The sequence below is a fragment of the Sesamum indicum genome, linkage group LG1, assembly GCF_000512975.1.
Source record: "Sesamum indicum cultivar Zhongzhi No. 13 linkage group LG1, S_indicum_v1.0, whole genome shotgun sequence".
Lineage (NCBI taxonomy): Eukaryota > Viridiplantae > Streptophyta > Magnoliopsida > Lamiales > Pedaliaceae > Sesamum > Sesamum indicum.
The window spans coordinates 7,674,406-7,685,546 of record NC_026145.1 but is presented as its reverse complement, the minus strand read 5'-3'; the positions used below and the strand labels follow the sequence as shown (position 1 = coordinate 7,685,546).

Genomic DNA, 11,141 nt, shown 5'->3' with positions numbered 1-11,141 from the left:
TTCCATTACACACAATGACCTGGACGCATAGCACGTTCAGGTTTACCACTTGTGGCATTCTGATTGGAAAATTGTATTCAAGGTTTATTTGAATAAAATGACATATATATATAGTAAATTACAACCAACTCTTTTAAAGTATGATATAACTGTGAGTATTTCTCAATATTTGAAAATTGTAAATATTCCTAATGTTGATAAAATTATATAATTATTGGATGGAGGTTTGTAATTGTTAACTTTGCACTCGGTATATATATATATATATTAAGCGATGTACTCCCCTTTTCTAAGATTTAGTGTAATTACACGTAGACTCTCTGTAGTTTAAAAAATTATATCTAGCACCCCAGAGGTTTGCTTTCATCTAACAAATGAGTCCCTTCGTTGGTCAAAATATTAAATTTGTTGATATTAACAAAAATAATTGAATGAAACTTAATATTTACCCTCGATTCACTTATTAATCACTTATTACAGGTCCCCAATTTTTTTCGGACTAAATTACCTTTATTACGGTTAAAATATACCTCTTCACTTGCATTAACGCGTGAAGACGTATTTGGATCATTTGATCATAAAAAGAATTGCTTGACCTACTATAAGTCAATTTAGAGTAAATATAAATTTTTTTTTTTGTTAATATCAGCAAATTTGATAAATTTTGACTAATGTAGGGACTTATTTGTTAGACAAAAGCAAATATCAAGAGTGCTAAATATAATTTTCCAAACTACAAAAAGTTTATGCATAATTATACCAAATCTTAGGAAAGAAGATTGTAATTTTCCCATATATTAAAGAACGAATCCCAGTGGATGGAAAAAATTTGAAAATCGTAAAAATTCGACTTAGTTCATAAAAAAATAGAATATAATGAAAACAAACAAATTGAACTAACTACTAAACTGTTGTTAAAATCAAATGATATTTATAATTTTTTAAATAATAAAAACGTATATGTAATTATATCGAATTTCAAGAAATGTGGTCGTAATTCACATAGTAACAACTTCCACAACACTTGTTACATTCTAGTCCAATAGTGAGTCACCAAGAATTACTCCGTCCTCAGTATGTCTGGCTTGAGCAACCTCACCTTTAGCAAAGATTCCGAATGAAGATGAGGACAGGAAGATTAAATGTTATTTACAGAGCAAGAAACAAAAAGGGGTTCTCTTTGGAATAAAGTAAGAATAGTATAAATTTTCCTTAAATTTATGAAGCAGCTTATTCAAAATTTTGAGCTATAACTCTTCTACTATATGAACTCTGCCAAAAAAAAGTTGAAAAATCTATGGTGAAGTATGAGTTTGAACATTGGCAATAAGTCTGGTGAGTTTGCTAAGGGTCTCTCGAGCTGTTACGGTGTCCGGATGATCTTCACCGCATATCGATGTTCTGATAAAGATAGCCTTTCGGATCAGATCATCCCCTATATCGTATTGTCCGCCTCTTGCCATTAGCTTAGCCCTCACTTCCAGCACGGTGGCTCTAGCTAATGCGAGCTCCTGCCAGATGCAAGGATTTAACTGAGCATTCGTCTGGACAGGCTTCCAGCAGAGGGACTTATCCAGCCATTTCTCGACAGGGGTGACGAATGCTTGATCTGCTGCTTCTAACGCATCCGTACACAGACGAAGCAGCTCCAGAGCAGCAATGCAACGAGAGAAGGTGATAAACGTCCGTATAGCGAGGGGCAAGATCACTTCTTTCACGAGAAACAAGAGTTCCGACACTTTGAGCTCGACAACTATAGGGTCCTTCCCGAACCCGAGAAGCAAAAAGCACGCTGCCCATATGTGGTCCAAGTGACGAGATATAGATCCGCGACTAATCACAGCTTGTACCATGGATTGTGCAAGTCCTGTGATACCTCGCTTTCGGGCATACAGCTTCACAAGATGGTTGAACTGGACGAAGCCGTCTTTTGTGCAGCTTCTTGCCATATTGAATCTCAACAATAACGAAGATGCTTCCGCTTCCGATCTCCGTGCATAAGACGATGTGAAACCACAGGTTAAGGAATACATGATCCTTTTCCATAAGCGGCAGTGTTGGTGTTTCTCCGATATTTTGTGGGCCGCTAGAGCCAGAATGGGTATGGGAATTGGTGCTGGTGCAAACCAACCGCTTGCCAGAACCATTCTAGTCGCCAAACTTCTTGGTCCGTCAACATGATCAAATATGGAAAAGCAAACCTCAAAAAGTTGTAAAAGGAAATTGTCCCGCCTTAACAAATTTTCACGGCCGCTCCATGTTATATCCCGAGATGGCATTCTGTTTATGGTATCCAACAGCCTACTCGGATTAATTGGAAGCTCAGAAAGAATTGCTCCAACAATAGCAAGGCCTAGAGGCAGACGTCCAAGCTTCTCCTCAATCGCGCGTAACGCATCAATTTCTGTAATCGATAGATCTTTAACACTTCCCTGCATTAAAGACATTGCCTCAACCCCTGATAGGTAAGAAAGTCTAAGAGGCTCGAGATTCATTACACAAGGAAGGCGGGTCGATATAATAACATGTGTTTCCCCACCGAAACGGGGTAGCAGATCCATCACCAGCTTGTGATCCCACCAATCCTTTTCACTCTCCAAATTATCGATTATGACTAAAAATGGAATGTTACGCATGAGCTCCTTCCGAACTCTAGCTATGGCAGCTTCCTCTTGTTCTTCAAAGCTCTTTGTCCGACCTTTTTCTGCACCGCTCTCGACCCCAATGTCGATCTCTAAAAACGACCACAAGTTTAGGTAATTTTGTCGGATGTATCTGCTTTCTCCTCCAACCCATAGGACCATTTTATACCTCTGATGGAATCGGTAAGCAAACTCTAGTAGCAGCTCCGTCTTCCCAATGCCTGTATCACCCGATACGCATGCAATTCCCTTGCCATAGACAACTTTCATCGATCTCCTTCTCCTGCCATGCTTCCCACTGCTCTTGGACTTGGGTGTAAGCAGAGGTGGTCTACAAAATTCTATGTTCTGCATTTCAATTTCCTTTTCGGATTCCTTCCATACAACTGGTTCTTTCCCCTTCCTCTTGCAACTCTCACTTTGTCTATCCCTTCGCTTCTCATCTATAGAATTAGTTCTTCCCCAGCCAATCGTTAAGTTCTTACGCCTCGGTCTCGCCTTAAGTTCAAAAAAATCTCTCTCCGAATCTCCACAAACATCACCAAAGAGCATGAATTCCAGCTCGGACAATTCCTTTTTCCTACCAACGAAATTCTCATTTTGAGGGAAAGGGAACTCTTCTTTCTCAGCCTTCTCTCTCCACTTGGTTAGCCTATCCACAACACTCCTCCTCCCCAACCTCAATGCCAAAAGACTGACGGCTCGTAGTATGCAGTCCCTCCATTTACCATCATGGGCCTCTAATTTCCAATCATCAACACGAGAAAGGGCATTCACAGCATCTCTCCATTCCTTCTCGACTCCCCCATAGTGTAGCCAGAGTTCACCACCATATTTTTCCCAAAGCTCCCCCCGTTTCTCTATTATATCCCTGACAAGGCACTCGTCTGGAGCTACATCAAAGTATACAGGAACCAAATTCTTCTTGCCGGAGAAAAATCTCAACTCTTCAATCGTATACGGATTTCTGAAAGACTTTCTAGTCAAGATAATGACTCCAAATGTACTAGCATCCATGGCTTTCTCAACAATGCTATGTTTACGGGAATTCCGACATCTAGCTCTGTCTGTTACAAAACAACTCAATCCTTGAACCTCTAACTCTGCACGAAGCCAATTTGTAAACCTAAGCAACAAAGGTTTACGGCCATGAAACCCTATGTAGACATCGCAACTCCTCAATCTGTTAGAAGAGAAGGATGTCGGAGGAGCCAAGACTTCAAGCAATCTCCCTATCTTTTTGCCTTTACCCTTATGTCTAGAATAATCGTTCGAACGATGAACACCATAACTAGATAGTGCACTACTATATACTCCCATAGAAGAGACATTCTCTAACTCCGGGCGGTCATTCGAAGTACAAGCTTCTGCACCAGGATTAACTTCCGTTGAAGCAAACCTAATGCTAGTCAAGAATTCTGAATCCACGTTTCCCAAATATGCATTCAGGGGATCCATATTTACTCTGGTGGAATGGCATGGATTATCCGAACTTGTTGACAAGCGACACGTTGCAGATTTCGGAGAGAAGAAAGGAGATTGACTTGCCGAAAAGAATGTTGATGATGATGACGATGGATTCCGCAATGTCGTAGGCAAATGGCCAAATCTAGAGTTGTCCTTCCTAAGATCCATTTTTGGAATCACTCAACCCGCCGTAAGCTGAAATTCCAGGCATTCTCGAACAAATATTTTGCTCCAAGAATAGATAGCAGAGACTTTCAGAATCTTAAAAAGAGTAACACCATCATCTGAACTTGAAACTTGCATATAATGACCTGGGGCACCAATCAAAGCCACATCACAAACAAAGAGAAAAAGTGTTAGCTCAATGAAAGAATAACATCAATCTCTTACAAAAAGAGAAACCAATAAAGACTATGCGAATAGAATAGCAGCACAATTGTGGCAATTAAAGTAAAGAAAACTGCCACATTGTCCAAATCTTAGATGTAATAGCTAGAAGAGAAAAATAAGCATCCTAATTATTATAAACAATTGAAACACCAGAATCAATTCCTGTAGGATTCATCTTGTGCCATAACGTTTTACGGTTCAAATTTCAAAGGAAGAATTAAAAGCTTCAGACTTTTGAAGCATTTTAGATCTAAACAAGAACTTAAAACTACAAATGCAAAACAAATAACTCCTGAACTCAACAACCCTTGTCCCAATTCAATAAAATAAACCCGAGTTCTTGCATTAATTCAGATCTGAAGAACATACTCAAATCAAAATGAAGATGTGTTTTAGCCTCAAAGTTGCAATCCTTTTTAGCTTCAAATCCAGGAGCCCACGTCTTCAAATAACCCAACCGACAATCACAGGTTCAAAAGTCCAACCTAAATCGAACTCAGTAGTGCCCACAATCAACTTGTTAGAAAAATCTTTATGAACCTGTCAAAGAAAAAACCCAAAAAAGAGAAAAGAAAAGATTAAATATTATTAAAAAAATAAATACATATTCACATCCATCATCCGTGTTTGTAAATATGCAGGGCCACGAACTCACCTATAAATAGGGAGAGTTGATAAAAGTGAGTATGAGTATTTTTGTCAATGCGGGGGAGGTGAAAGAAAGTTTTTACTATTCTAGAGAGAGAGGGAGAGAGAGATAGACCCCAGTTCTTGAAAAGTGAGAACCCAAAAAAAAAAAGGAATTTTGATTGGAGAAAACGGAAATTTTACCTTTTATAGCAGAAAATCGAAAAGGGTTCAGACTTGAGCATTACTACAACTCTTAAGTCTTCATAGAACTGGAGAAAGACAATCAAAACCCGCTAAGAAAAGAGAAGAAACAGAAACTCTCTACTCTGCGCATATTTTTATTTCTTTCTCCTCTCTTTCTTTTTTGGTTTCTCTCTGAGTTCCCACCTACGCTTTCCCGTCTGCTACTCAACCAATCCCCATTAAAACTTACTCTCTCTCTCTCTATCTCTGTCTCTTCACTCTCTATCTCTCTATATATATTTGTGTATGTAGAGAGAGTAGAGAGAGGAGAGAGAGAGAGAGAGACAAGCAGCGTTGGAAGCCGAGATATAAGTGGGGCCCAAGAGGAAGGACGGATCTGACGAGGAATGGCGCTTCTGTCAAAGTCCTCTTTTAACTTATGAGCAAGTTTAGTACTGTCTATGGTGTGCTACTCTCTGCGCGGTGGTGTGTGCCATTTCAACTTCTAATCTCCCAACCCCCTCTCTCTCTCTTCTCTTTCTCTCTTGCTTTGTATTTGTAACTTTCTACAACATTTTTATTCACATTAAATTTGATTCAACCAAATAAGTTATAGAACAAATATGATATATTTTTTATAATAGGAATAATTATTTTTTTTAAGAAAAATTGGTATAATTATGTGGTTTAAAAAATTATGGCTAGTATTTTTTAAGTTTATTTTTATCTAACAAATAGGTCCTTCGATTTGAGAATAAATATCAATTTTCATTCAGTTTTTGGAAAAATGCAGTTTTCCCCCTTGATATGTGAAATGAGCAAAAGACTCTTCGTGTTTTGGAAATAAAATTATCCACCAATTTGGTTTTTCAAAACACAGGGGATAATTTGCTAAAAAATATTTCACTGGAGATTTTTTGCTCATTTCACATATCACAGAGGGGCAAATTACATTTAACCAAGTTTTCTTATTATATCAGCAAATTCAATATATTTTGACTAACGGATGAATTTATTTGTTAGATGGAAACAAACTCAAGAGTGCTCGGATGATGGATGTGAATATGTATTTGTTTTTCCAATAATATTTAATCTTTTCTTTTCTCTTTTTTGGGTTTTTTCTTTGATAGGTTCATAAAGATTTTTCTAACAAGTTGATTGTGGACACTACTGAGTTGGATTCAGATTGGACTTTTGAACATGTGATTGTCGGTTGGGTTATTTGAAGACGTGGGCTCCTAGATTTGAAGCTAAAAAGGATTGCAACTTTGAGGCTAAAACACATCTTCGTTTTGATTTGAGTATGTTCTTCATATCTGAATTAATGCAAGAACTAGGGTTTATTTTATTGAATTGGGACAAGGATTGTTGAGTTCAGGAGTTATTTGTTTTGCATTTGTAATTTTAAGTTCTTGTTTAGATCTAAAATGCTTCAAAAGTATGAAGTTTTTAATTTTCGGTTGAAATTTGAACTGTAAATCGTTGTGGCACAAGATGAATCCTACAGGAACTGATTCTAGTGTTTCAATTGTTTGTAATAATTAGGATGCTTATTTTTTTCTTCTAGCTATTACATCTCAGGTTTGGGCATTGTGGCAGTTTTCTTCTCTGCTTTAATTGCCACAGTTGTGCTGCTATTCTATTCGCATAGTCTTTGTTGGTTTCTATTTTTGTATGAGATTGATGTTATTCTTTCATTGAGCTAACACTTTTTCTCTTTGTTTGTGATGTGGCTTTGATTGGTGCCCCAGGTCATTATATGCAAGTTTCAAGTTCAGATGATGGTGTTACTCATTTTAAGATTCTGAAAGTCTTTGCTATCTATTCTTGGAGCAAAATATTTGTTCGAGAATGCCTGGAATCAGCTTATGGAGGATTGAGTGATTCCAAAAATGGATCTTAGGGACGACAGCTCCAGATTTGGCCCTTTGCTACGACATTGCGAAATCCATCGTCATCGTCATCAACATTCTTTTCGGCAAGTCAATCTCCTTTCTTCTCTCCAAAATCTGCAACGTGTCGCTTGTCAACAAGTTCGGACAATCCATGCCATTCCACCAGAGTAAATATAGATTCCCTGAATGCATATTTGGGAAACATGAATTTAGAATCCCTGACTAGCATTAGGTTTGCTTCAACGAAAGTTAATCCTCGTGCAAAAGCTTGTACTTCGAATGACCGCTCGGAGTTGGAGAATGTCTCTTCTACGGGAGTATATATAGTGCACTATCTAGTTATGGTGTTCATCATTCGAATGATTATTCTAGACATAAGGGTAAAGGCAAAAAGATAGGGAGATTGCTTGAAGCCTTGGCTCCTCCAGCATCCTTCTCTTCTAACAGATTGAGGAGTTGCGATGTCTACATAAGGTTTCATGGCCATAAACCTTTGTTGCTTAGGTTTACAAATTGGCTTCGTGCAGAGTTAGAGGTTCAAGGATCGAGTTGTTTTGTAACAGACAGAGATAGATGTCGGAATTCCCGTAAACATAGCATTGTTAAGAAAGCCATGGATGCTAGTACATTTGGAGTCATTATCTTGACTAGAAAGTCTTTCAGAAATCCGTATACGATTGAAGAGCTGAGATTTTTCTCCGGCAAGAAGAATTTCGTTCCTGTATACTTTGATGTAGCTCCAGACGAGTGCCTTGTCAGGGATATAATCGAGAAATGGGGGCAGCTTTGGGAAAAATATGGTGGTGAACTCTGGCTACTCTATGGAGGAATCGAGAAGGAACGGAGAGATGCTGTGAATGCCCTTCTCGTGTTGATGATTGGAAATTAGAGGCCCATGATGGTAAATGGAGGGACTGCATACTACGAGCCGTCGGTCTTTTTGGCATTGAGGTTTGGGAGGAAGAGTGTTGTGGATAGGCTAACCAAGTGGAGAGAGAAGGCCGAGAAAGAAGAGTTCCCTTTCCCTCAAAATGAGAATTTCGTTGGTAGGAAAAAGGAATTGTCCGAGCAGGAATTCATGCTCTTTGGTGATGTTTGTGGAGATTCGGAGAGAGATTTTTTTGAACTTAAGGCGAGACCGAGGCATAAGAACTTAACGATTGGCTGGGGAAGAACTAATTCTATAGATGAGAAGTGAAGGGATAGACAAAGTGAGAGTAGCAAGAGGAAGGGGAAAGAACCAGTTGTACGGAAGGAATCCAAAAAGGAAACTGAAATGCAGAACGCAGAATTTTGTAGACCACCTACACTTACACCCCAAGTCCAAGGGCAGTGAGAAGCATGGCAGGAGAAGGAGATCGATGAAAGTCGTCTATGGCAAGGGAATTGCATGCGTATCGGGTGATACAGGCATTGGGAAGACGGAGCAGAGTTTGCTTACCAATTCCATCAAAGGTATAAAATGGTCCTATGGATTGGAGGAGAAAGCATATACATCCGACAAAATTACCTAAACTTGTGGTCGTTTTTAGAGATCGACATTGGGGTCGAGGGCAGTGCAGAAAAAGGTCGAACGAAGAGCTTTGCAGAACAAGAGGAAGCAGCCATAGCCAGAGTTCGAAAGGAGCTCATGCGGAACATTCCATTTTTAGTCATAGTCGATAATTTGAAGAGTGAAAAGGACTGGTGGGATCACAAGCTGGTCAAAAATGTTGTGGGCCATGAAATGTCCCGTTCTCAGGCCATGAAAAGTGGCAACTTAATATTTGGTGGAATCAAGACATTTTTGAATTCTATTCATAGTGATCACATTACTAACAAACCCATATTTCATAGTTTCAAGATCAAATATGTCTCAATTCCAAATAGACCCCAACAGATATAAAACTTATATAAGATAAAAAAGAATCAGAAGTTACCTTCAAGCCTGGGGTAGACAACAATTTTTGAAGAAATGATTGTTTTTTCCTCACCCGTTCAAATTGACCTATGATAAAATCATGTTCTTTAATTAGTGATGTGAAAACAAAATCATAGAAGTTCTGTAAAATTATCAATCTCTACTGATACAAAACAACATCAAAGATGCAGGTGGATTACTGTCTCAAATTAGTAATCAGGCTGCTTGTAATCCTTCAGAAAGATTTCTTTTGGTGTATCCATAATAGATTCTTCAACTTGCGTTGGTACTGGTTCTGTTGCCACTGAGCAAATTAACCTCCGGCTGATATTTGTAGCCCTCTACAAAAGCCAAACATCACATATAGAAATGTATGAATGGATAAAAAAGTGACACTGCGACAACATTCGGAAACATTAATAAGCTCTCAGAAGAAAAAGTGAGCTTACAGGCAGTGAGTAATATGGCAAATGACGATTCCTCCAATCTGTAATCTAGTGGCAACAGTGGATTGAGAAATGTTAGAGAGCTCATGCCCCAAATTTTCATAGTAAGAAAAGGTATGCAAAGGCACAGGACAGTCAGTGGATACAGAGGATAGAATGCATAACGCGTACAAGCCTCAGAACAAAAGAGTTGCCTGTATCTACAAAGGTTCTTTACTGAATGCCTCGTACCACGACAACTTGCCCGAAGCTGAAAAATGGCATCCGGAGTATTAGTAGGTTATAAAGGCACCACTCGCTCTTACCCACCAAACAATAACTAGCATTTCCAGTAAGCTAAAAGAACATAGTGCAACTTCCATACAGCTAAAGTCCTAGAAATGGAGAAACACTTCCTCGATAAGGAAAATGCGCCAAGAAAACACAGAAATGAGTGGCAAAATTTTTTATCCGTAGCCTACAAAGAAAAAGGAAATGCACCAACCTCCCTGATTGATGCAGCAACAAACTTCAAAACAAATATGAATGATATTCAAAAACATTATGACCAAACAAAACTATATCATTGACATAACTTTTTCTAAAGCAAGAAACAAGAACAGGAAACCCAAAAGACCAGAACATGGGAGAGGGTAATCACAGGAGTAGAGGAGACCAAACCCATGAGACATGTCTTTGACAAGGCCGAACCTTTGCACGGTAGAATCAATCGAGACATCTTACAAGCACACAAGTCTTGATTCCTAAATAATCTAGTATCGAGAAAGAAAAAGATCAACTCGCAATCAAATCTCTATAGACCCTTAAAAATTTCTATCTTTTCATTATTCAAACACACACACACACACACTGGATTTTTCCTAAAGATTTGAGTCTTTAACCAAAACAAAGGCTACCCAGATGGCCTAAACCAGAAAGAAATCAAGAAAGACACTATCAACGCCTCGTTCAGCCGGAAAAACAATAAAAAAAGGAAAACCCGTGTAAATGCTAAGTGAAAACAGGGAGTGAAGTTGGGATCTTGTAAGGGTTATATATAAGGATATGGATAATTCAACTACTGGACAAGGAAATTCAAAATATAAAGAAAATCCAAGAAATGCAGATTTAAATGGAATTCGAATGAAAATTCCATTGATCTGTTTTACCTTCTTGTCAACGGGTGATGATCAGGTATTGCACTCAACAGAAACTGACGGACTCCAGGAAAACCCAAGAGAGAAACGATGTCAAGATTAGAGGCGTAAATTTGATTTGACCTATGTTGTCACCAGTAAAAATATTAGACCAAAATTACACCTTTTCCTTTTAAATATCAAATTCAAGAAAATCTTCTCTCAATGGGCCGGAGAGAAAATTGTTGGGATAATTTCTGCTAATGGGCCGGAGAGAAAATTGTTGGGATATTTTCGGGCCACTCAAAATCATGTCACTGTTCTTTGAATCCATAAACATTTTATTTTTAAGGGTTAATACTTTCTCTAAAAATGTTTTTAATGGTTAATACTTAAATTATGATCAAAACTGACTCCCTAACTTCCTCTGAAACTCGATCTCATATGATTGATGGTTAGCTTGTATGTGTACG

General features: G+C 38.3%; 1 protein-coding gene across 10 annotated transcripts; it reads right to left on the bottom strand.

The window, feature by feature from the left end:
* Positions 972-10,825, bottom strand: LOC105158016. Of its 10 annotated transcripts, none has more exons than XM_011074631.2 (8): positions 10,702-10,814; positions 10,194-10,305; positions 9,700-9,803; positions 9,557-9,601; positions 9,308-9,448; positions 9,127-9,194; positions 4,869-5,039; positions 972-4,420 (listed from the first exon to the last, which is right to left on the bottom strand). In XM_011074631.2, the coding sequence occupies exon 8, from the start codon at positions 4,275-4,277 to the stop codon at positions 1,296-1,298; it is 2,982 nt and encodes a 993-aa protein (XP_011072933.1). In that variant the 5' UTR covers positions 4,278-4,420; positions 4,869-5,039; positions 9,127-9,194; positions 9,308-9,448; positions 9,557-9,601; positions 9,700-9,803; positions 10,194-10,305; positions 10,702-10,814; the 3' UTR covers positions 972-1,295. The 10 variants fall into 10 exon arrangements, with proteins under 10 accessions (XP_011072933.1, XP_011072917.1, XP_020549379.1 ...); XM_011074615.2 differs by having other exon boundaries at positions 9,725-9,803; XM_020693720.1 differs by having other exon boundaries at positions 10,214-10,305.